The sequence below is a fragment of the Bufo bufo genome, chromosome 3, assembly GCF_905171765.1.
Source record: "Bufo bufo chromosome 3, aBufBuf1.1, whole genome shotgun sequence".
Lineage (NCBI taxonomy): Eukaryota > Metazoa > Chordata > Amphibia > Anura > Bufonidae > Bufo > Bufo bufo.
The window spans coordinates 543,119,252-543,145,934 of NC_053391.1; the positions used below are offsets into that span (position 1 = coordinate 543,119,252).

The 26,683-nt window shown below is 44.4% G+C and overlaps 2 protein-coding genes across 8 annotated transcripts in view; one reads left to right on the forward strand and one right to left on the reverse strand.

Moving 5' to 3' along the window:
• Positions 1 to 8,027, reverse strand: part of MTRF1 (mitochondrial translation release factor 1) — a 39,409-nt gene extending 31,382 nt beyond the window's left edge. The window contains exons 1-3 of one of the 6 annotated variants that reach the window (XM_040425401.1): positions 7,929 to 8,027; positions 3,791 to 4,223; positions 2,369 to 2,451 (exon numbers count right to left, since the gene is read on the reverse strand). In XM_040425401.1, the coding sequence (XP_040281335.1) occupies positions 2,369 to 2,451; positions 3,791 to 4,202 (495 nt within the window). In that variant the 5' untranslated portion in view covers positions 4,203 to 4,223; positions 7,929 to 8,027. Of the gene's footprint in view, positions 1 to 2,368; positions 2,452 to 3,790; positions 4,224 to 4,379; positions 4,430 to 6,699; positions 6,747 to 7,580; positions 7,878 to 7,928 lie in introns of those variants that run through there. The other 5 variants (XM_040425403.1, XM_040425400.1, XM_040425405.1 and 2 more) reach the window with 5 other exon arrangements.
• The window catches only part of NAA16 (N-alpha-acetyltransferase 16, NatA auxiliary subunit), a 62,926-nt gene continuing 44,260 nt past the window's right edge, over positions 8,018 to 26,683 (forward strand). For both annotated transcript variants that reach the window (XR_005777694.1, XM_040425399.1), the window contains exons 1-4: positions 8,018 to 8,202; positions 12,484 to 12,568; positions 16,086 to 16,190; positions 19,157 to 19,314. Coding sequence is in view for 1 of the 2 variants with exons in the window: in XM_040425399.1 (XP_040281333.1) it covers positions 8,149 to 8,202; positions 12,484 to 12,568; positions 16,086 to 16,190; positions 19,157 to 19,314 (402 nt within the window). In the remaining variant the exon portion in view is untranslated. The remainder of the gene's footprint in view (positions 8,203 to 12,483; positions 12,569 to 16,085; positions 16,191 to 19,156; positions 19,315 to 26,683) is intronic.

The following is a 26,683-nucleotide window of genomic DNA, read 5'->3' on the forward strand; positions in this document are numbered from 1 at the left end:
CCATCTATCAGTGGATCCGTAAAAATCATGCGGACGTCTGAATGGAGCTTTACAGGGGGGTAATCAATGACAGGGGGGTAATCACTGATTACCCCCCTGTCATTGATTACCCCCCTGTCATTGATTACCCCCCTGTAAAGCTCCATTCAGACGTCCGCATGATTTTTACGGATGCACTGATAGATGGATCGGATCCGCAAAACGCATCCGGACGTCTGAATGAAGCCTTACAGGGGCGTGATCAATGACTGTGGTGATCACCCCATATAGACTCCCTGATCACCCCCCTGTCATTGATTACCCCCCTGTAAAGCTCCATTCAGACGTCCGCATGATTTTTACGGATGCACTGATAGATGGATCGGATCCGCAAAACGCATCCGGACGTCTGAATGAAGCCTTACAGGGGCATGATCAATGACTGTGGTTATCACCCCATATAGACTCCCTGATTACCAGGGAGTCTATATGGGGTGATAACCACAGTCATTGATCATGCCCCTGTAAGGCTTCATTCAGACGTCCGGATGCGTTTTGCGGATCCGATCCATCTATCAGTGCATCCGTAAAAATCATGCGGACATCTGAATGGAGCTTTACAGGGGGGTAATCAATGACAGGGGGGTGATCAGGGAGTCTATATGGGGTGATAACCACAGTCATTGATCATGCCCCTGTAAGGCTTCATTCAGACGTCCAGATGCGTTTTGCGGATCCGATCCATCTATCAGTGCATCCGTAAAAATCATGCGGACATCTGAATGGAGCTTTACAGGGGGGTAATCAATGACAGGGGGGTGATCAGGGAGTCTATATGGGGTGATCACCACAGTCATTGATCACGCCCGTGTAAGGCTTCATTCAGACGTCCGGATGCGTTTTGCGGATCCGATCCATCTATCAGTGGATCCGTAAAAATCATGCGGACGTCTGAATGGAGCTTTACAGGGGGTTGATCAATGACAGGGGGGTAATCAATGACAGGGGGGTAATCAATGACAGGGGGGTAATCAATGACAGGGGGGTGATCAGGGAGTCTATATGGGGTGATCAGGGGTGATCAGGGGCTAATAAGGGGTTAATAAGTGACGGGGGGGGGGGGGGTGTAGTGTAGTGGTGCTTGGTGCTACTTTACTGAGCTACCTGTGTCCTCTGGTGGTCGATCCAAACAAAGGGGACCACCAGAGGACCAGGTAGCAGGTATATTAGACGCTGTTATCAAAACAGCGTCTAATATACCCGTTAGGGGTTAAAAAAAACACATCTTCAGCCTGCCAGCGAACGATCGCCGCTGGCAGGCTGGAGATCAACTCTCTTACCTTCCGTTCCTGTGAGCGCGCGCGCCTGTGTGCGCGCGTTCACAGGAAATCTCGGCCATCGCGAGATGACGCATATATGCGTGACTCTGCGCAGGGCTGCCACCTCCGGAACGCGATCCTGCGTTAGGCGGTCCGGAGGTGGTTAAAGAGAATACAACCGGATCCGTTCATAACGGATGCAGATGGTTGTTTTATCAGTAACCCTGCCGGATCCAGCAAAAATCCTGAGGATAGGCCATCAATTTTTGGAGTGTACCTCCAGTTATAAACAAGTTTTCAGAAATTAATTGTATAGTTGAGTATAAGAAATTTTATAATATGCTTTATACAAAAATGATGCTTCCTTCTGGGCTTCTCGGAGTTCTTTCCTCCTCTTATCTCTAGTAGCCCCAGTCTCACACAGAAAAGTCTATGGAGAGAGGATGAGGAGTCTGCTGCCAGCCAGTAAGTGATTTCATTACCTCACTCTGTACAGTGATCGCACCTGTATTTACAGACAATTATCAGCAAAGAAGCGTTCCTTCCCAACAACTGCCTACTCTTCATTTACATGCAGCAATCACCTCCACTGTATGAGGACCAGCGATGGCTATGGTTATCACTTACCTTACGGTTATCACTCACCTACCTTATACAAAATCATTGTTCCTGGGCAGCAGAGTGGTGTTCACACACACAGCACCATCTTCTGCCCAGAAATGATGATTTAGGTGTCTTCATGACTGCTGATTTCACCCAATAAACAGGCGTTATGCTTGTTCATCAGGTGATCTGCAACATCTTCACACATCTGCTGGACTATTCGGCAGTGTTAATGAGCCATTATCCCCAATAGTACAGCGTTTGTGTGTCTCTCCTCCCCTCTCCACAATGTTAAAAACATTAAACAGCAAAGCAGCCTGATTAAAGCAGATAAAAGCATGTTTCTTTAACAAAATATATTACAAAGTTTCTTATAGTCACATGTACTATTCATTTATGGAAAGTTGACTTATAACTGAAGGTATGCTTTCACTCCCAGAAAACTTCTTTATAAGATATTACCTTACCTCTTCCTGCAAACGAATAATGTTTTGGATCATAGAGCCCTGCTCTTCTTGCAGTAATTCTTCCTCCTCCCTGGAATTTAGGTCTATAAGAAAACCAGTTACTGTTATTATAGAATAGAAAGAAAAGCTACAGCTACAAAATATCTTATGTAACACCTATGTATCCTACCCTTGAAAAAGGCTTAAGCCCCTTTCAGACGAGCGAGTTCCACACTCCGGACTCGCAGCGTGAGTATGCGGCAGCATATGTCAGTGTTATCCAATACATTCCAGATATTTAAGGGTTACATAGCATCATAAATCAATATAATGCTATGTGACTCCATCAGTGCTGGGAGGTCAGGACAGGGGGGTGCTCTCCCTGACATACACTGCGATTCCAATGCATGGTACTTGCTTGTGTGAAACCAGCCTCCTATGCGGACATTTACTAAAACTGGCACCAGTTTTAACCTATCCCTTGTTGGCATCAGATGCCCTAAAATTAGATCTATGCACCAGAACTGAAGTCTACACCAGAAGGTGGTGCAGATTTTAAGTATAATCTACCTCATTTTCCTGGAGTAGATTATAATAAAATTGTCAGGCCAGCTAAAGCTACTTTCACACTCGCGTTTGGTGCGGATCCGTCATGGATCTGCACAGACGGATCCGTTCAGATAATACAACCGTCTGCATCCGTTCAGAACGGATCAGTTTGTATCATCTTTAACATAGCCAAGACGGATCCGTCTTGAACATCATTGAAAGTCAATAGAGGACGGATCAGTTTTCTATTGTGCCAGATTGTGTCATAGAAAACGGATCCGTCCCCATTGACTTACATTGTGTGTCAGGACGGATCCGTTTGGCTCAGTTTCATCAGAAGGACACCAAAACGCTGCAAGCAGCGTTTTGGTGTCAGCCTCCAAAGCGGAATGGAGACGGAACGGAGGCAAACTGATGCATTCTGAGCGGATCCTTTTCCATTCAGAATGTATTAGTACCAAACTGATCTGTTTTGGACCGCTTGTGAGAGCCCTGAATGGATCTCACAAACGGAAAGCCAAAATGCCAGTGTGAAAGTAGCCTAAGCCCATCCCCATACTGCCCATCTCACCGATTCCAAAACTGATGAGGCACAAAACCCTAAAAAGCTGCAAAATTTTGCATAAGTGAGGTGTGCACCAAACTTTGCGATGTCAGTTTTCTGGCATACAGGGGTTAAAAAGTGTCCTGCGTGTCGTACCTGTAACAGTGACCAGCAGGAAACGTGCTGACAATCTCTGTTATCAACCACAATCATCTGAACGTTCTGAGAGGAAGAAGTTGAGATCCAGACATTGGCCTACCCCACTTCTGGATGACTGGCCAGTGATACAAGACACCATGTATTATACACTATACATCATACTGATGAAGACACCGTCTGTGTGAACCTACCAGCAAACATGGCTTCTAGTTCCCTGGCTTCACTTTCTGCTTCGTGTATTTTGTGCAGGAGCACGCTGAGTGATGAGAGTTCGGTATGCCGCTGGGTCAAAGCCTTGCGCTCCTCTTCTTTTAAAGTGAGATTTAATGTCTGGCTTAGCTCCCTGTGTTCTGCCATCAATGACTGCAAGTAGTTTTGTAACGTCTTGTTTTGCCATAATGGTCCAAAGCCTTGAGAACAGGATCTTCTCGGGGGAAGTCCATAAAGGTTTAAACATGGAAATCGATTCTTACTGGGCTGGATTCCTACAGAAAGCTGTCTTGTATAAGGCTTAGTACACAGTCCACGCAGTACAGAAGTAGGGGTACAAGTACGGAGACCAGACACACGGCACCTCCAGAAGACAACTGACAGACGATTCATTGGGGCATTTCCTGGTGACTCCTGAAGTAAAAAAAAAAAAAAAGTCATGGATTTTAATGGTACCCAACATGTCGGCTAACTTGCACACTGTGTTGACAATTCCTTAGTGAAATGCTGCAGCATCTCAGGAATATGAGGACAAACACACAGATACCTCCTGCCCACTCTTATTCTCACCTACTAACACTTTCTCTGCTTCTCCTTATTGCTGGTGATATCTCTCCAAATGCAGGCCCCCCTCAGCAAATCCCCACTATCACCTCTACGTCCCACTACAAATCTGATTCTACAAATTTCTGCAACCCCTTAAACCTAATAACCATTCCTCTGACCCCTGCTCCTTTGGTTCCTCTTGCAGGAGCATTATGGAATGCACGCTCGGTCTGTAACAAACTGTCCTACATTCATGATCTTTTAATCTCTCGAAAACTATCCTTTCTGGGTCTCACAGAAACATGGCTGACACCTCCTCCCCTGCTGCACTCTCAAATAGTGGATTTAATTTCACTCCACCCCCCCGCCCTGGCTGCAAACATGGTGGAGGAGTTTGTCTTCTCCTACAGCCCAACTCCACTGCCACTCTCCATTACGCTAATTTCATTTGAAGTAAACTCTGTTTGCATCTACTCTCCCTCCAACCTCCAAGTAGCTATCATTTACCGCCACCCAGGCCAAGCCACCATCTTTCTTGACTTCTTTAACACCTGGCTACATCACTTTCTTTCTGCTGACATCCCCACTATCATCATGGGTGACTTCGGCATCCCTATTGACACCTGCCACTCAGCCGCCTCTAAACTCCTATCACTCTCTTCCTCCTTCGGCCTCTCACAGTGGTCTTCAGCTCCCACCCACAGAGATGGTCACACTCTGTATCTTATCTTTACCCGCCTCTGCTTTCTACCTAACTTTTCTAATTCGCCTCCCCCCTATCCAACCACAACCTACTCACCTTCTCTTCACTGGTCTCTTCTGCTGCTCCCCCAGTCCACACACTAACACTCCCCGCAGGAACCTTAAACATCTTGACTTTCCCCCCAAGGGGAAGCCCTCTTCCTGGCTAGGAAGGCTGTAGCATTGAGGTGGATGGCGGATAGAGTCCCCACAGTGAACCAATGGAAGACCTTGATGAACCATGCAATGAATATGGAAAAAGTAGTATACATACATAGAAAATGCCCAGGGAAATTTCAGAAAGTGTGGGGAGAGTGGTGTTCTTCAAATCATTCCTTGCAACCTGTGCACTTGCACTCTGTGTCGGAGGGTAGCATTGCATTAAATGTCTAAACACTAGAAAGTAGATATGCTGTATTGTTTGATGCCAAGTAGCGAAATATTGCTGAGAATCACCTGACACATTATGTATCACGTTTGTACTATGTGGAGCTGGAGACCCCCCTGCGCGGGGTGTCAATGCTCCAAAATATGCTGAACCATGCTTATTGTTAATTTTCAATAAAACGAGTTTAAAAAAAACATCTTGACTTTCGCTTGCTTTCTGACTCTCTTCTGCCAATCTCTACTATTTGTTCCCTCAAAGACCCAGATGCTGCAATCACCCAATATAATACCACAAGTACAGCTCTGGAATCAGTTGCCCCCCTCACACATAACAAAACCCGAAAAATCAACAGACAACCCTGGTACACCAACCTGACCAAAAAACTCAGACAAGCTTCCATGGCTGCTGAACGGCGATGGAAGAAATCCCATTCAAAAGATTAATTCACCACATACAAGCAATCCCTCCTCATATTCAAATCCTCACTCGCTGGTGCAAAACATGCCTACTTCTCATCTCTCATATCTTCCCTGTCCCACAGCCCAAAACAACTTTTTAACACTTAACTCCATTGTTCGTCTTCCAGCGCCCCCACCCTCTCCTTTCATCTCAGCTGAGGACTTTGCCACATACTTCAAACAAAAGATAGTCAACATCAAAGAAAGCTTCAGTACACAGTCCCCACAGACCCTCTACACAACTGCTCGGTCCTCTTCTCCACCATTACAGAAGAAAAACTCTCCACTCTACTCTCCAGATCACATCTCACCACCTGTGCACTTGACCCGATCCCATCCCATCTCATCCCTAACCTCACCACAGTGTTTATCCCAGCCCGAACTCATCTCTTCAACCTATCACTAACCTCTGGTGTCTTCCCCTCTGGTTTTAAACATGCTACCATTACACCCAGTTATCGCCCCATATCACTTCTTCCATATGCCTCAAAGCTACTTGAACAACATGTCCATTCTGAACTGTCCTCTCACCTTTCCTCCTGCTCCCTCTTTGACCGCCTACAATCTGGCTTCCGACCTCACCACTCAACTGAGACTGCCCTCACCAAAGTCACCAATGACCTACTAACAGTCAAAACCAAAAAACATTACTCTGTCCTCCTTCTCTCTGCTTTTGACACTGTTGACCACTCCCTTCTGTTGCAAACTCTCATCTCTTGGCATCACTGACCTGGCCATCTCCTGGATCACATCATACCTCACAGACCGGACGTTTAGCGCCTCCCACTCTCGCACCACCTCCTCGTCTCATTCCCTCTCTGTTGGTGTCCCGCAAGGCTCTGTCCTAGGACCCCTGCTCTTCTCTATCTACACTTTCGGCCTAGGATATCTCAGAGTCCCATGACTTTCAGTATCACTTTTATGCTGACGACACACAGATCTACCTCTCTGGTCCAGACATCACCACCTTACTATCCAGAATCCCACAATGCCTATCTTCCATATCATCGATCTCCTCTCGTTTTCTAAAACTTAACATGGATAAATCAGAATTCATCATCTTTCCCCCATCTTGCTCAACCCCCCCCCCCCCCCCCCCCTTCTCCCCAACAGACCTATCTATCACGATCAATGGCTGTACACTCTCCCCTGTAAACCAAGTCCGCTGCCTTGGAGTGACCTTGGATTCTGCCCACTCCTTCCGACCGCACATCCAAGCCCTTTCCACCACCTGCCGCCTCCAACTCAAAAACATCTCCCGCATCCGCGCTTTCCTCAACTCTGAATCTACGAAAATGCTTGTACATGCCCTCATCATCATCATCAACCTAAAAACCCACCTCTTCAGACGAGCCTACAACCAGTGACCCTGCTGCCTCTATAATGCCATGACCAGCTTCACCCACACCTACTGTGTCCTTCCTCCATACCTCACGGGCAGGGCGCTCTCTCCTTCTGTACCAGTCTGTAACACGTCTTGTTCGTGCTTAGTGCAATAGTCTGTATTATGTATGTGCACTCCTCATCATATGTACAGCGCTATGGAATAAATGGAGCTTTAATAATAAATAATATGTGCCCGCATTGCTGAGAAAAATGTTGGTTTAATATATGCAAAAATGATTAAACTAGTTCCACCTGTAATAAAAGTAACTGCATGAGAAAATCAGACTGAAAACCGCATGCAGTTTTAAATGCACTGTATGAACACAAGACACAGTCAAGGCTGGATCTGATTGATAGGCTAGCAGTGCTTGTACCAGACCCCAGCAGAGCTGTCAGCACCTGCCTGCTGCGGTCCGCACGTGTGCTGCTAGCTCGGATCTCCACTGTTGTCCACCGGCAAATTCTGAGGACACAGCAGAAAGACTCCAACTCCCAGAATACATTGCAAAGGAAGACACTAAGGAAGCCGAAACGCATCAAATTTCATTGCACACAGTAAAGGACTGAAACCGGACCATAATAGCTATTGTACAGACATACATACGGTCCATTGGCAGCACCTTACAAACAGAATGGAAGGTCACAGCCTGACTACAGCCGAGTGTGACAGAGCAGGCGAATGACGTCACTGGTGTGCGCTCCGAATCATCAGTGGGCGCAGCAGGCGCATGCGCATTTAGTTGTCTAGTAGTGCGGCCTCCGACAGAGGGGGATTCTTTCTGGAGACCCCCGAAAGGGGCGGGCGGAGCACGGAGTCATCATGCCGGTTGTCACCCTCCCCCCCAAGGAGAACAACCTCTTTAAGAGGATCCTGGTGAGAGCCCAAACCCTAGTCCACAGAGCTCACACTCTAATCCCTTGCAGTCCTTTGTACAGTAGGCTGGCATTGTCACTCCCAGGGACTACATGTTCCAGAATAAGCCTATGTTGAGCCCAAGCATATCCTGAGTACAGGCACCAGTGAAGAGAAGGGTATCAGCCCCCCAATGTCACTGACATCTGACAACCCCTAGTAGAAGTAGAAACACATAACAGGTGGTGTCACCTTATTCCACAGAATATTAACCCCTCTTAAGCCTTACTCACACATCAGTGTTTTGGTCAGTGATTTTCATCAGTCATTGTGAGCGGAATCCAGGACTGGAGCCCCCACAGGTATAAGGGAAAGATCTGCACCTTTTCTATGTTTAGAGCCGCACCTGGTTTTGGCTCCCAATCACTGACCGAACACTGACGTGTGACTGAGGCAATGTAAGTGAAAATAATAACGCTATCTGAGATGTCATAGATGTGAATGGGTGACATTGCTAGCTGCGGCTTCCACCAGTGAGAATAGCCGATCTCCCCTAATGTGTAGTACAAGACATCACATAATACATGCCCCTTATCTCCTCTGCTCCCTGGCTCCCCCTCCCAATATCAGGAGAGATCATGTTTCTCATGCTGGGCAGCTAAAAATGCAGAGAGACCATGGGAAACAGACTGGCAGGACAGACAGGAAGTCATTGCATTAGTACTTTGTATTAGAGGGGCATGTGAGAGGGAGAGGAACAGGGGTGTTGTTTTAGGGGTTACAGTTGTACCTGTGGCTTGGAACACAACAATGCCCACAAGGTTCCTCTGCCTGTATGACAAAATCAGTGCTATAAATGATGGATAATAGTAAAGGAGCACTTTTGAGATTTTGTCTGGGGGCCCAGTAGCATCAAGCTACACCTCTGGAGAGGAATTGTGGGAAGTGTAGTTCTTCACATTTGTAGTCCCACCCTCAGCAAGCTCTAGCAGCATCAATACAAATGTGCATCACAGAGCTGGCAAGACCAACGAAAACTACAGCTCTCCTGACATGTCTGTAGCAAATAACTGTATTCTCCATAATGCAACTATTCTGGATCATCCTTTCTTAAAGGCTATGTACACCTTCAGAGGCAGTTTTTTATGATTGCATGTACAGTGCTGCCCATAATTATTCATACCCCTGGCAAATTTGGACTTAAAGTTACTTTTATTCAACCAGCAAGTAATTTTTTGACGGGAAATGACATAGGTGTCTCCCCAAAGATAATAAGACGATGTACAAGAGGCATTATTGTGGGAAAAAAACATTTCTCTGCTTTTATTTACATTTGAGCAAAAAGTGTCCAGTTGGCGTAAAAAAGGAGAAGCCTTCAACCCAAAGAACACCATCCCCACTGTCAAACATGGTGGTGGGAACCTAATGCTTTGGGGGTGTTTTTCAGCCAATAGACCAGGGAACCTAATCACAGTAAACAGCACCATGAAAAAAGAGCAATACATGAGGATTCTCAACGACAATATCAGGCAGTCTGCAGAGAAACTTGGCCTTGGGCACCAGTGGACATTTCAGCATGTCAACAACCCAAAACACACAGCAAAAGTGGTGAAGAAATGGTTAGCAGACAACATTAACGTTTTGGAGTGGCCCAGCCAGAGTCCAGACTTGAATCCAATTGAGAATCTGTGGAGGGAGCGAAAGATCAGGGCGATGGCAAGAAGACCCTCCAACCTGAAAGATTTGGAGCTCATTGCTAAAGATGAATGGGCAAAAATACCTGTGGAGACATGCAAAAAGCTGGTCTGCAATTATAGGAAGCGTTTGATTGCTGTAATAGCCAATAAAGGCTTTTCTATTGATTATTGAGAAGGGTATGAATAATTTTGGACTGGACACTTTTTGCTCAAATGTAAATAAAAGCTGAGAAATGTTTTTTTCCCACAATAATGCCTCTTGTACATCGTCTTATTATCTTTTGGGAGATACCTATGTTATTTCCCGTCAAAAAATTACTTGCTGGTTGAATAAAAGTAACTTTAAGTCAAAATATGCCAGGGGTATGAATAATTATGGGCAGCACTGTAACTCATTTTTGGCTAAAAATAATTTTTTCAATTGGCCTTTATTAAAAATATTGAGCTGTTCTGTCACAAAGGGTTAACTGTGTTTCTAGCTGTGTGACTGGTACTTTCACTTTGTGTCATCTAATAACCCTTATCTCTAAACTGCTGAGAGGTCATAAACACTTATTTAAGCCACATTCTTATCAGTAAGATAAGAACTGAGATATAATGGGTGTTTAGAAGGTCAGAGAGCAGAGATAAGGAGCCGTCAGCTCCTGGTCTGACGGAAAAGACAGAAAATCCATATTTTTCAATAAAGACCAATTAGAAATTTATTTTTTTAGCTCAAAATGAGTACAATGCAATAATTAAAAATATTGCCCCCAAAGGTGTACATAGCCTTTATGACGTTTAGTTGTGTGTTTCCTCATATTTACATAAAAGAAAAATGAGTAAACAAAATGAATGACATCTCCTTTATACAATAAGAGGAATATATTTAAAGGTTATGTACACATTCGGGGACATTTTATTTGTGAATGCATTCTACTCATTTTGGGCTAAAATCCTTTTTTTAATTGGTCTTTCTTAAAAATCTTCAGCCGTTTCTAAGTTATGCCTCATTCACTCGTCAGTGTTCGGTCAGTGGTTTCTATCAGTGATTTTGAGCCAAAACCAGGTGCAGCTGTAAACACAGAACAGGTGCAGATCTTTATGCCTCATTCACACAGTCAGTGTTCGGTCAGTGATTTTCATCAGTGATTGTGAGCCAAAACCAGGTGCGGCTCTAAACACAGAACAGGTGCAGATCTTTCCCTTATACCTTATGTCTGTGGAGGCTCCAATCCTGGTTTTGGCTCACATTCACTGATGGAAATCACTGACCGAACACTGACTGTGTGAATGAGGCATTATACCTTATGTCTGTGGAGGCTCCAATCCTGGTTTCGGCTCACATTCACTGATGGAAATCACTGATCAAAACACTGTCGTGTGAATAAGACTTTACAAGGGTTAAAAAAAAAAATCGGACTCTTTGCAAGCTGTCACTTTCACTCTCTCGTGTAGCTCTTATCTCTGATCTCCTGACCTCATAAACACTTATTTAAGCCATATTCTTATTAGTAAGCTATAATGAGTGTTTGAGGTCCTGTCCAAACAAAGTCACAGCTTGCACACAGACTGATTGTTTAACCCTAGCTTTCAGAAATGGTTAAACATTTTTAATAAAGACCAACTGAAAAAAATATTTTTAGCTCAAAATGAATAAAACGCTATAATAATAATAAAAAGCCCCTGAAGGTGTACATAGTCTATATCTTGTACTACCCCACTGAGAAATGATTCCGTGCTTCCATCGTCAGCCTTTCACCTGCACAGATAATGTAGAAGTGATTAAAGGGTGTATAGAGCTGAGGACATTGGTTTGCTAGATGGCCGCTAGCACATCCGCAATACCTAGTCCCCATAGCTCTGTGTGCTTTTATTGTGGAAAAAACCCGATTTGATACATATGCAAATTACCTGAGATGAGTCCTGTATGTGAGATGAGGCTCAGATGCGGACCCATTTATCTCAATGGTGCTGCAAAAGATTCGGACAGTACACCCATGTACTGTCCGCATCCGCAAGTTTGTTCCACGGCTCTGCAAAAAAAAAGAAAAGAAAATTGTCCGTTTTGCGGACAAGGTTAGGACATTTTTGAAGGAGTAAAACAAAAAATGGTGGCATGCACTCGGCCGGTATCCATGCATGAGCCTTAAAGGGAACTTGTCACCTGGATTTTGGGTATAGAGCTGAGGACATGGGTTTGTAGATGGCCGCTAGCACATCCGCAATACCCAGTCCCCATAGCTCTGTGTGCTTTTATTGTGTAAAAAATAACGATTTGATACATATGCAAATTAACATAAGAGTGATATCTTATTTGTGTGACCAGAGTCATATTTTCAAGCTCTGACTCATCTCAGGTTAATTTGCATATGTATCAAATAGTTTTTTTTACACAATAAAAGCACACAGAGCTATGGGGACTGGGTATTGCGGATGTGCTAGCGGTCATCTAGCAACCCATGTCCTCAGCTCTATACCCAAAATCCCGGTGACAGGTTCCCTTTAAGTTGGTGCTTCTCCAATACTGATCCAGAGTTACAAGAGATGTCCCTTTGATGTACAATGTATGAAACACAAACTGTTCATCTTCTCTCTATGAATGTTACTTATTTTTATTTATTAGAAATGCTATGAACAGAAGCAGTATAAGAATGGGCTGAAGTTTTGTAAGATGATCCTGTCGAACCCCCGCTTTGCTGAACATGGAGGTAAGATTCTGCTAGATTCTCTAACACATGTAATATTTTCTTATTACACCTATCAGTTATATTATGTCCTAGAAGGGAAGTCATGTGCTGGCCGAGGTTCCTGTAGGGAAGATTTCCCAATGTAAACTTCGCATGTATACCTCTGTTTGATTCTATTGAGTGGCATCCACCGCACATAGGCACATAAAAACAAAACCACAATGGGGGGATATATCAGGACTGGCGGATCCATCCACCAGTCTTGTTCTCCCTGCGCTGGCGTGAGATGCGCCTGATTTGTGAAGAGGCAGAAGCCCTGCTGTGCACCAGAAACGGATCTCTATGGCAGCTACAGGCTGGCGTAGACTTCAGCTGTAACTCCCACCGCTTTCTGGCGAACGTTAGTGCGCTAAGTCCCGCCCCTTCTGCTAAGCCACACCCCATGTCCATGGCACTTCAGAAAAGTGCAGAGAAGCTCTAAAAGTTGCAAATTATGGTGCACAGATGCCACCACAATTGTGGCGTAAAAGCATTGATAAATGTTCCCCGTTGTATGCCACATGGTATACTTTTTTTTCCCTGCATACTGTACCGCTGTATGGAAAAGCCGTTTGCTGAGCTATTCCATACAGGAAGGACACTCCAGAGTATACCTCCGAGCACTCTTTTGGCCTAGGTCTGTTTAAGGCCTCATGCACACGACCAAATGTGTTTTGCGCTCCACAAACCGCAGATCTGCAAAACACGGATCCTGGCCATGTAGATGCTGCCATTTTCTGTCTCCCTTCTGTAGAAATATCCTATCCATGTCCACAAAATGGAAAAGAATAGGACATGCTCCATTTTGCTTGCGGGCCAGTTTAACAGACAAACGGATGCGGACGGCCTTGAAATGAATATGTCTGCATCCAATCCACAAAAAAGCGCAGATCGAATGCAGAAAAATATACAGTCGTGTGCACAGGGCCTAATTCGGAGCTTAAATGAAGACTAAAACTTGTTTGGTTCCTCTATGGGAATATGAGCAGGGCCACCTAGAGGAGCTGGCACGTCTCATGTCATCAGGAGCCTGTCCATCAAGAGCGCTGAGCCTCACAATGATCAGACAGAACCTTCCTGTGCAGAGTGTCAGCTCTGCAGCTTTCTCACATAACACTTCCTGGCAGTGCTAGAGAGGACAAAAACACTACACCTACAAGAAGTGAAGCTCTACAAAAATAAATATTTTATTGAATTACAATTATACATACATGACAGACGTTGTAATAAAAAAACGGATAGCAGCAAAAAAAACAACACCATCCCAGTGGGACACTGGCTACATACTGTATTATAATAAGCAGTAATTTGTAAACCTATATCCATGTGGCCGAGTCTCAGCTACATAGAAATATATACATATAAGGGACAACCAAAATCTCCAAAAATGATTGCCAGTAATCCTACAAAAGATGTCACCACAAAATATACTGCCCATAAAACAGGACAAGAATTATGAGGACTGCTGAAGCAAGGAAGGTAATAGCCAGAGACTCGCTTATTAAGCTCAGTGTACTCGTACAGGGATGGCGCTACCCCGACGCGCGTTTCAGCGTGCCTTCGTCATGTAATATATACAGACAGGTCCATAAATATTGGGACATAAACACAATTCTAACATTTTTGGCTCTATACACCACCACAATGGATTTGAAATGAAACGAACAAGATGTGCTTTAACTGCAGACTGTCATCTTTAATCTGAGGGTATTTACATCCAAATCAAGTGAACGGTATAGGAATTACAAGTTTGCATATGTGCCTCCCATTTGTTAAGGGACCAAAAGTAATGGGACAGAATAATAATCATAAATCAAAGTTTGACTTTTTAATACTTGGTTACAAATCCTTTGCAGTCAATTACAGCCTGAAGTCTGGAACGCAGAGACCTCACCAGACGCTGGGTTTCATCCCTGGTGATGCTCTGCCAGGCCTCTACTGCAACTGTCTTCAGTTCCTGCTTGTTCTTGGGGCATTTTCCCTTCAGTTTTGTCTTCAGCAAGTGAAATGCATGCTCAATCGGATTCAGGTCAGGTGATTGACTTGGCCATTGCATAACATTCCACTTCTTTCCTTAAAAAACTCTTTGGTTGCTTTTGCAGTATGCTTTGGGTCATTGTTCATGTGCACTGTGAAGCACCGTCCAATGAGTTCTGAAGCATTTGGCTGAATATGAGCAGATAATATTGCCCGAAACACTTCAGAATTCATCCTGCTGCTTTGGTCAGCAGTCACATCATCAATAAATACAAGAGAACCAGTTCCATTGGCAGCCATACATGCCCACGCCATGACACTACCACCACCATGCTTCACTGATGAGGTGGTATGCTTAGGATCATGAGCAGTTCCTTTCCTTCTCCATACTCTTCTCTTCCTATCACTCTGGTACAAGTTGATCTTGGTCTCATCTGTCCATAGGATGTTGTTCCAGAACTGTGAAGGCTTTTTTAGATGTCGTTTGGCAAACTCTAATCTAGCCTTCCTGTTTTTGAGGCTCACCAATGGTTTACATCTTGTGGTGAACCCTCTCTATTTACTCTGGTGAAGTCTTCTCTTGATTGTTGACTTTGACACACATACACCTACCTCCTGGAGAGTGTTCTTCATCTGGCCAATTGTTGTGAAGGGTGTTTTCTGCACCAGGGAAAGAATTCTTCGGTCATCCACCACAGTTGTTTTCTGTGGTCTTCCGGGTCTTTTGGTGTTGCTGAGCTCACCGGTGCGTTCCTTCTTTTTAAGAATGTTCCAAACAGTTGTTTTGGCCACGCCTAATGTTTTTGCTATCTCTCTGATGGGTTTGTTTTGTTTTTTCAGCCTAATGATGGCTTGCTTCACTGATAGTGACAGCTCTTTGGATCTCATCTTGAGAGTTGACAGCAACAGATTCCAAATGCAAAAACTTGAAATTAACTCTGGACCTTTTATCTGCTCATTGTAATTGGGATAATGAGGGATTAACACACACCTGGTCATGGAACAGCTGAGAAGCAAATTGTCCCATTACTTTTGGTCCCTTAACAAGTGGGAGGCACATATGCAAACTGTTGTAATTTCTACACCGTTCACCTGATTTGGATGTAAATACCCTCAAATTAAAGCTGACAGTCTGCAGTAAAAGCACATCTTGTTTGTTTCATTTAAAATCCATTGTGGTGGTGTATAGAGCCAAAAATGTTAGAATTGTGTCCATGTCCCAATATTTATTGACCTGACTGTATTACATATACTAACTGTAGGTTGGCATGTGGGCCAGCGTTTGGTCTTGCGTTCATATTTATTAGTGCTAGAGAGGAGCACAGGGGTTAACTGAACAAAAATTCCATTAAGTTCAGTGGAACCATTAACGGAAGCATTTAATTTTCCTGTAGCTGAAACATTGAGAAAATGCTAGTGTGAACAGAGCCTAAACAATGAGAAGCACGCAGTGTGACTTATTTCTTCCTTTTTTTCTCCTTTCACTTAGCGCTTGATCTATAACCGCTATTGTTTTCTGCAGAAACGCTGGCAATGAAGGGACTGACGCTGAATTGTCTGGGAAAGAAAGAAGAAGCTTATGAGTTTGTACGAAAGGGTCTACGCAGTGATGTCAAGAGTCATGTCTGTATCCTTTTTCAGCATTTTTTTTTACACATTTGGGGGGCACATTTATTAGGACCAGCGTTATAGATGCTGGTCTTAATAACGCCCTAAGCTGGCGGTGGTTCCACCGGAGTTATGAACAGTCGCCGGCCTCTTCATAACTACGGAGGATCCTCTGCCAGTGGGTACATTCATACTAGCGTTGTGGTGGGCAGGTGGGCAAACTGATCAGTTTTATCCTAATGTATTCTGAATGGAGAGCAATCTGTTCAGGATGCATCAGGATGTCTTCAGTTCAGTCTTTTTGCCTTTTCAGGACAGAGATAATACCGCAGTTCCGTCCAAAATTCCAGCATTTTTTCCCATTGAAATGCATTAATGCCGGATCCAGCGCCGAGTGTTCCGGCATTGCAGTCTGTGCATGCTCAGACCGCAAAAAATGTGAAAAAAAATAAATGATGGATCCCTTTTTCCGGGAGGCACTGGAGAGACGGAGCCAGCACTGCAATGCATTTGTCATACGGATCAGGATCCTGATCCGTCTGACAAATGCCACCAGTTTGCATACGTTTTGACGGATCCGGCAGGCAGTTCCGGCGACGGAATCCTCTGCTGCAAGTGTGAAAGTACCCTTACAATTAGACGTTTTTCTACGCCTTAACCAGGCATAGAACATGGTAAATAAGACAGGCCTGCCGGCCCATTCCCTTCCCTGCCCACTTTTTTTTAGACCTGGCAGACTGCGGCGCAACTAGCTTAATATTTTAGCTTAATAAATGACCCTCTTGGTTTGTTGGACGGGGGCTGCATCTTTTCACAATTTTCTCAGTACACTTCTACCACATCCCCAATGGGAAATGATGAGGTTGCATGCTCCTATGGCTGCTGCATGTACATATGCCTCTGTCTGCTTCCTTCCAGACACAGCTCTCCATCTGTTGTTGGGTTGTGTCTGGTATTGCAGCATGGCTCCTTTAACTTCAATGAGGCTGAACTGCACTACCACACACAACAGCCAGCCATGGCTTTCTAACCCTAGACAGCCCCATTAAAGTCTGTTGCTGTATACCATCAGCTCTGACATGAGTTGCTGCTGATATGCGTCAGTGTCTAACCTACACCCCTTGAATTTCATGGTCGCTGTTATGGCACTTAACAGGTAGAATTTAGTGTTAGGTTCCCGTCTTATAGAGATCGCCTTGACGTGCGGCAGACGGGCTCAAATAATTTTGTACAAAATGTATTTGCTAAGCATCTCTACTTTATTAGCATAGCTGTCACGGATGATGTTGCAGATAGCTGGAACTTATGAATAAACGTCCGACTGGCTTGATCCCAAACTAAGGAGAATATTGGTGAGCCCTATAAAACCCTAAGAGCTCTCCCTGACTGCTATGCCCATGCAAGGGTCTCAATGGTAGACGATTGCATGCCCACGTACCTATGACTGTGTGACACCTGAAAACCCTATAATAGTGAGGGGACACGACCACCGGCTCCCTGCACTTAATACAGACGGAGTCAGGGTCACCTAGAATCAAGCCAGCAAGGAAACACAATACATAAAAGACTTATCTGAGCAAGTGAAGCAGTATGGGAGGGAATATAAAGGCAGACGATTAGACTAAATAGGTGACACCTGGGAGAAGGAAAGGAGATGACAAAGTGAAACCAAAACAAAGAAAGTCATGCAAGAGGTAGAGAAGGACGTCTGCCAGACCTTCTCACAGAACTGGCGGTGACAATAGCATTAGCGTTACAAAATGTTTCTGTACTTTATTTGGTTTGCAGTGAGCTGTTGCATTATATGATGGGTCAGTGTCTATGTCAGCAGCCACTCTATATTTTTTTTTTTACAGCTGGAGTTAGACGGCAAAATATGCAGCTGTGTGGTATACATATGGATGCTGGTAAAAATAAGGGGTGCTCCCTAGGGTAATAACATTTTGCATTTTTAATGTCAATTTTGGAGATTTAAATGGGAATCTGTGGTGTTTTGGTGCACACTGCACACCGATATCTGAATTCCACATTGCCGAAATAAGAATAGACAATCAATTCCTAAAGCTAGAGGATCATTTTATCATACATTCCCATACATCAGGGCTGTGCTTTTAGTATACAGATTGTGAGAACATGGCCTAAAAATGGCACACATTATTTGAACCCTAATGAACAATACCAAAAGTCATAATGAACAACTCCATTCATTATTAATAATAGCATATAACAGGAAACGTTCCTTAGTAGTGTGCAAAACAATTGAAAATTATAATTTTTTTTATTCTGAATTTTACATGGACCAAAAATTCCACTTAAAGGGGTTATCCCATGAATAATGTAAAAAATGAAAATCATACTTGATCTAGTACATGACATCCTCTTTCTAACAAAGCTAGAACCAGCCCTGTACCCCACATGAATCTCCCCATACATTGCTCCAATTGATCCGCTAGATTTATTTCAAGCTGGCAGCTCAGTAGGTGTGTCCTTTCTCAGGGGTGTGTCCTTTCTCAGGGGCGTGTCCTTTCTTTTGCCGCTGGTGGCAGTTGAAGGATGGAACTGAGCATGTGCTTCCATCTTAGTTAGCAGGACCTAGAAATTAGAAAAAGAGCAAACAGCAGGTGGCGCTATACAGATTTCATTGAATAACTCTATAATACATTTTTAATTACGTGCAGTTACAAAAGTATTCATATCCAGGTGCTGTTTTGCAGACTGTAGAATATTTTTTTGTGGGACCGCACCTTTAATCTGTTTCAAACATGCTGCCTTAGTGATTGCCTGATATATCCAACGCTTTGACAACCCGCATACCCATGCCCTGATGCTTCAGACTATTAATTTGGCAGAACATAAGGTTGGGATGATATGAGATGATTCTGTGAACTGCCTTGTAGGAGACAGATCCATTACACAAGCCTTGCTTGTCTATTGAGAACTGATAGATGCTTATGGATTCAGTTGGTTTTCCTGAATAGAAGACAGGTTGGCATGTCTATGGTCTTCTTCAGAGGTCCGACAAGAAGTATGATGAGGCGATCAAGTGTTATAGGAATGCTCTTAAACTGGACAAGGACAACTTGCAGATACTGCGGGACCTTTCATTATTGCAGATACAGATGAGGGACTTAGAGGGATATCGGGTAAGTGTGGGAGGGCGTCACTTGAGACACTAGTTAAAGGGGTTATCCAGTCCTATAAAATGTCTCCCCCCCCCCCCTTCCCATATGTCGGGCCCCTTACATTGAATATACTTACCTGGCTCCCTGCGCCACTCCTGGTCCCCACACCGCTGCTGCAGCTTCTCCCCGTGCGCGGATGAAAATGTCTGGTGTCGGGGGGAGCAGCAAATGGCAGGTAGGGACAGGGATGAGCCTCCCTAGCATAGCGGGTGACTGTAGGGAGGCTTGTCCCCACCTGCCATTGGCTGCTCCCCCCGACACTGGATGTTTATATCCGCGCACGGGGAGAAGCTGCAGCAGCGGTGTGGGGACCAGGAGTGGCGCAGGGAGCCAGGTAAGTATATTCAATGTAAGGGGCCCGGCATATGGGGGCGGGGGGGGGGGGTAAGCATTTTCTCTTGGATAACCCCTTTAATTATCCGTAAAATCTATATATGCTGATTAATATACATTATCACGCTATGACGTTCAGCTTCACATAATGTTATCTTGTATCTTTGCTGATGATCATGCCCTAGTTTTGTGGGTTTACAAACCACCCTCTATATGCAGACATAATAATGTAGTGCCTGTGTTCAGTACAACCACAAACTGTCCAGAACAGGAATCTGTATGCTGACAAGTCTCCTGCGTAAGTCTTGAATACTCTGAAATCAGTTTATGCGTATATGTACGTACCTGTAGATTTCTGTATAAACATGGTTCTTTTATTGTGACTGAAGAATAGACTCCTTGAAAAAAGGTAATGCCATGTTCTCTCTGATCAGTATGTGATGGTTTTACTGTTTTCTCTTGCACATTTCCCGTCCATAAACCCATACATCAGATCAGGTCTGTATTTTAAAACCTGGAAAATCTCCTTGTGCTGTTATTCTATAAAGAGCGTGTTGTCCCCATTACATAAGATATTAACAGTCTGATTCAGAATCTGGTCAACTCTAAATGGGTTTTCCAGGACGTCTCCCATGACAGCACATGGGTGGTTGTCCTTATAGGTCTTTGTAGAGACAGGAAGCCCCTCCCCACCCCCCTCTCCAGTGTTCTTCCTGTCCCTACAGAGAGTTGGCAAGAGAGGCCCTCTTTAGGGTTGAAGATAGAATAGGTGTAATGACCAGCGTCACGCACAGGGAGGAAAAAGGGAAAGCCCTGCCCAAGGGAGAGGGAAAGGTGGTGACCCCTAACTCACCTTGCGGCTGGCACCTGACTGCCCTGACGTCCCTAGACGGGTTCCTCACCCGTGCGGCGATCACGTGCCTAAACCCTGGCTTTCCCTAAAATGAGCCCTAGATAGTGAACGGGCCGGTGGGATCGCTAGTCCGCACCACTGTCACTAAGAGGGAAACACCAGGGAGAGGACAGACAAAACAGACAAACACATACACCCAGGTGGGCGACCACAATAGACCACAAAGGTCCAACAGGGATCCGGAGGGTAGCGTTCTGGACCAACTACCAGAGAACGCAGCAACACAGCTCCAGAGGGTCAGAATAGATGTCCAGGCAGGAAGCTCTATATCTGGCAACCAGAGAAGTGTGAGAGGGGAATATAAGGAGGTTTGGGAGTGCTGGACAAGGAACAGCTGAGGAGAAGGAGCTACGGATCCCTGAGTGAGCCAAAAGGGTTTGCAAAGCAAACCCAGAAAGTTACAATAAGGAAACAGCCCTATCTTACATAGAGCGTGCAGCCAACCGCTGCGACTTCCTGACCCCGGGTATAACGGAGTCAGGCGTGGTTCTTGACACCCTCATGACAATAGGATTAGAAGTAGCCACATGGTTACTAGGGCTGTAGCTCGGTCGGGTGGTGTCCGGCCATTCCTCCCAGTTCCTCAAGGCCCTGCTAGTACCTCTGTGCGAGGTTCCCTAGCATTGCCCAGTATACCACTTTCATCCATGGCCGCGGTATCTGGGGGCCTATGCCGCTTCCCCTCCGGGTGCTCTGGGCTCGCCAGTGCACACTTCTCATCGGCATCGCGAGTGAGAGCGGTGACATCACTTCTAGGGGTGGCTCCGTGTACAGGAAGTGATGTCGTGTTACCAGGATCCAAGATGGCGGTGCCCAGCGTTTTCATGCTGGAGGGCTGGTGTTGGGCCTCGCATGGGGGAAGTCAACTCTCCCCTAGGGGATTGAGTCCCCCTGAGGAAGGAGAAATGCAGCGGAAGCAGGAGGGGCGGACCCTTAAGGTAAGACCTATATAAAGGAACCAGCAAGCAGTAAAGCTTGTCTGCTGTTCCAGATGGAGGTCCAATTATCTACCAAGCCTGAGGTGGCTGGCGATCCCTGTGCTCAGGGTTTTGCAAGTTAATTACCCATACCCTGGTCTGTTTGGTTTTCTTTCATGCCTAGACTAAGGGAGAGTTCCCTCTTGTTTGCTCCTAGGGAGAAAAGGATCCAGGACATAGATCCCAGACAGAACCTAAAAGTAAAACAAGGAAATGTTTTTCCTGTACTAAAAAGCTACAGGAATCATTCAAAAAACAATTATGCCCTGATTGTATTGCCAAACTTCTGAAGGAGGAACAGCCGTCCTTCCTTTCTAATCTGAGGTCTATGAAAACAGAAGAAGTACAGTCATGTGAAAAAATTAGGACACCCTTTGAAAGCATGTGGTTTTTTGTAACATTTTTAATAAATGGTTATTTCATCTCCGTTTCAACAATACAGAGAGATTAAAGTAATCCAACTAAACAAAGAAAACTGAAGAAAAGTCTTTTCAAGATCTTCTGTAAATGTCATTCTACAAAAATGCCTATTCTAACTGAGGAAAAAGATAGGACACCCTCACATGTATTCCCTCTTAAATTGGCTCAGATCTCACACAGGTATATCACACCAGGTGCACATAATTAGTAGATCGTTACTCTGCATGTTGAATGAGGCTTGCCCTATTTAAACCTCAGACATTTAGTTTGGTGTGCTCCTGACTGTTGAAGTGAGAGTGAGCACCATGGTGAGAGCAAAAGAGCTATCAGAGGACTTCAGAAAAAAGATTGTAGCAGCCTATGAGTCTGGGAAGGGATTTAAAAAGATCTCAAAAGATTTTGAAATCAGCCATTCCACTGTCCGGAAGATAGTCTACAAGTGGAGGGCTTTCAAAACAACTGCCAACATGCCCAGGACTGGTCGCCCCAGCAAGTTCACCCCAAGAGCAGACCGCAAGATGCTAAAAGAGGTATCCAAAAACCCTAAAGTGTCATCTCGAGAACTACAGCAGGCTCTGGCTACTGTTGATGTAGAAGTACATGCCTCTACAATCAGAAAGAGACTGTACAAGTTTAACTTGCATGGGAGGTGTGCAAGGAGGAAACCTTTGCTTTCCAAGAGAAACATCGAGGCCAGACTGACATTTGCCAGCGATAAAGTTGACAAAGACCAGGACTTCTGGAATAATGTTCTTTGGACAGATGAGTCCAAAATTGAATTATTTGGACACAACAGCAGAGGACATGTTTGGCGTAAACCAAACACAGCATTCCAAGAAAAGAACCTCATACCAACTGTGAAGCATGGAGGTGGAAGTGTCATGGTTTGGGGCTGCTTTGCTGCAGCAGGACCTGGTCAGCTCACCATCATAGAATCCACGATGAATTCTACTGTGTATCAGAAGGTGCTTGAAGAACATGTGAGACCATCAGTTAGAAAATTAAAGCTGAAGCTGGACTGGACCATGCAACATGACAATGACCCAAAACATACTAGTAAATCAACCAAAGATTGGCTGAAAAAGAAGAAATGGAGAGTCCTGGAATGGCCAAGTCAAAGTCCAGATTTGAATCCCATTGAGATGCTGTGGGGTGACTTGAAAAGGGCTGTACGTGCAAGAAACCCCTCAAACATCTCACAGCTGAAAAAGTTCTGCATTGAGGAGTGGGGTAAAATTTCCTCAGACCGATGTCGAAGACTGGTAGATGGCTACAAGAACCGTCTCACTGCAGTTATTTCAGCCAAAGGAGGTAACACTCGCTATTAGGGGCAAGGGTGTCCTATCTTTTTCCTCAGTTAGAATAGGCATTTTTGTAGAATGACATTTACAGAAGATCTTGAAAAGACTTTTCTTCAGTTTTCTTTGTTTAGTCGGATTACTTTAATCTCTCTGTATTGTTGAAACGGAGATGAAATAACCATTTATTAAAAATGTTACAAAAAACCACATGCTTTCAAAGGGTGTCCTAATTTTTTCACATGACTGTACATGCTTTAGTCTCAAGTTTGATTCCTTCTCGACCTGTTTCACCACCAGTATAAAAAAAAAAATAGAATTCATCTGGAATCAGATTAACAAGGCAGGAATACTTACTATTCTGATGGGAAATTAGAAGAGGAAGAGGAAGTCATTCCTTCAGTTTCTTCTGAAGAGGGAAACCATGGAGGTGGAGGAGGTTCAGCAACCTAAGACAACTCAGAACGAGATGTTTGGCGGATTAAGGGCAAAGAAAAAGAAGCTGTTTCCGGTTAATTCCAACTTGAGAGAGATCATACTAGAGGAATGGGAAGATGCAGAAAAGAAACTTTCTATTCCTCGGGAATTCAGTAGTCGTCTCCTCTTTAATCCTGATGACACTAAATTATGGGAAGAGGTTTCAAAAATAGATGTCCAGGTAGCTGAAGTTGCAAAAAAGACGACCATCCCATTTGAAGACTCATCCCAATTAAAAGATCCCATGGACCAAAAATCTGATGGGCTCCTAACAAGAGTTTGAGAATCTTCATCAGCAACAATTAATACTAATATTGCCACCACGTCTGTATCCAGAGCAATGGGATTATGGCTCAATCAATTGGAGAACCATTCAAGGCTCAAGACATCTAGAGAAGAAATTCTCGAATCTCCTCCTCTGCTAAAAATGTTTACAGCTTTCATGGCGGACGCCTCTGCGGAATCTATCCGTTTTGCAGCGAGAAGTGGAACACTATTAAATAATGCTAGAAGGGCATTATGGCTAAAGAGCTGGACGGGCGACATAGTTTCTAAAAACAAGTTAGGCTACTTTCACACTCGCGTTTTGTCTGGATCCGTCATGTACAGATCCATTTAGATAATACAACCGTCTGCATCCGTTCAGAACGGATCCGTTTGTATCATCTTTAACATAGCCAAGACGGATCCGTTTTGAACACCATTGACGGTCAATGGAGGACGGATCCGTTTTCTATTGTGCCAGATTGTGTCAGTGAAAACGGATCCGTCCCCATTGACTTACATTGTGTGTCAGAACCCTTTGGCTCAGTTTCATCAGACGGACAACAAAACGCTGCAAGCAGTGTTTTGGTGTCCGTCTCCAAAGCGGAATGGAGACTGAACTGATGCAAACTGATGCATTCTGACCGGATCCTTTTCCATTCAGAATGCATTAGAGTGCAAACTGATCCGTTTTGGACCGCTTGTGCAATACTATTCTCCAGTTCCTATGTATTTGGAACAGTACTGGACACCATTTTAGAAAGAGCTGCTGACAAGAAAAAGGGATTTCCGGAAGAGAAGCCCAGGAAAAGTCAGCCTTTTCAGAAGACAGACAATCCTAATACTGGACGAGTAGAGGGAAGGGAAAGTCTGGTAAATGGAGCAACCCGAAAGGGGGCAGAGGGAGAGGGTTCCTTCTCAACCCCAATAACACAAATAATCCTGGTAAACAATGACCCCATCCCTGTGGGGGGAAGACTTTTAGTTTTTTCAGTCAGGAATGGATTTCCATTACAGGAAATTCAGGATGGTTACAAACTAGAATTCAAGTCTCCTCTCCCACATAGATTTCAGATAACCGATCCTCACTCAGTCATTACAGATTCAACTTCTACAGGATATTCAGTCTCTTTTCAGGATGAAGGCCATTGTTTCAGTACCCTCTCATCAACAGTTCAAGGGTCACTATTCCTAGTAAAAAAGCCAGACTTATCTTTCAGGACCATTATAAATCTAAAATTCTTGAACAGGTGGATCTCCTATCGCAAGTTCAAAATGGAATCTATTCGGTCGGCCACCCCACTCATTGCCCCAGCAGCATTCATGTGCACAATAGACCTGAAGGATGCATATTATCATATCCAGCCTCATTATCAAAAGTATCTGAGATTTGCCATAAAGGTGGACAGCTACATATGTCATTTTCAATTTCAATGTCTGCCAATCGGAATTTCGTCAGCTCCGAGGGTTTTTACCAAACTGAAGTGATGGCTCGCCTAAGACACTACAAAATAATTATCCCATATCTGGACAATGTTTTAGTAACAGCCCAATCTCAGGAGACTTTGAAGGATCATCTTCAGATAACCCTGCAGGTGCTAGCAATATTGGGGTGGATTATCAACTATGACAAATCAGATCTATGGTTGGAAACCAGGAAGATCTTCTTGGGTACCCTTCTAGATTCAGTGGAAGAAATGTATTTTCTGCCTATACCCAAACAAAAGACCTTGGTGATAAAGTTCCAACAGTTCAAGAAGAAGAGAAATTGCACAATCAGAGAGGCAATGAGAATTCTGGGCATTATGACATCCTGCATACCCATGATTCCCTGGGCTCATTTTCATTCAAGAACATTAAAGAAATTGATCCTATCTCATTGGGACAAGAGTCAGGAATCCCTAGACAGTAGGATATCCCCTACCACGGGGGTAAAAAAAAATCCCTAAACTGGTGGCTAGTTCCGAACAACCTACATAAAGGAATCCCCTAGAAACTGGATCCAATTGTGACAGTGACCACAGATGCCAGCAAGTTAGGCTGGGGAGCCCAGGTGGCGGATCAATACTTTCAGGGAGAATAGTCCCCTCTAGAGGATTTGGGATCTTCAAATTTATAAGAACTAACGACTGAAGACTCTGAAACAGGCCAAAAATATTGTAAAAGGGAAACACCTAAGGATATTCAGACAACATCACTACGGTGTGTTACCTCAAACACCAGGGGGGAACCAAAAACTCCTTGCTGCAGAGGGTGTCAAATCAGATTTTTTTACTGGGCCCAGTCCAAAGTATTATCAATTTCAACCCTACATCTAAAGGGCAAGGAAAACACTACGACAGATTTCCTGAGCATGTCACAAATGGGGTCATCCTCAGGTAGACCTATTTGCGACCAGAGTAAAAACACAGACGAGCTGTTTCTACTCTCTAAATCCAAGGGACAATCCTCTAGCAGTGGATGCGATGTCACAAATCTGGGACATGGACTTCGCCTATGCCTTCCCACCAATTCCTCTTATTCCAGCAGTATTGAGGAAGATTGACGAGAGCACGACAAAGGTGCTATTAATTACTCCGGCCTGGCCCAAAAGGAGCTGGTATTCGCTACCAAATACCAAAGAGGAGCATTTTCATTGCTTGGATGTG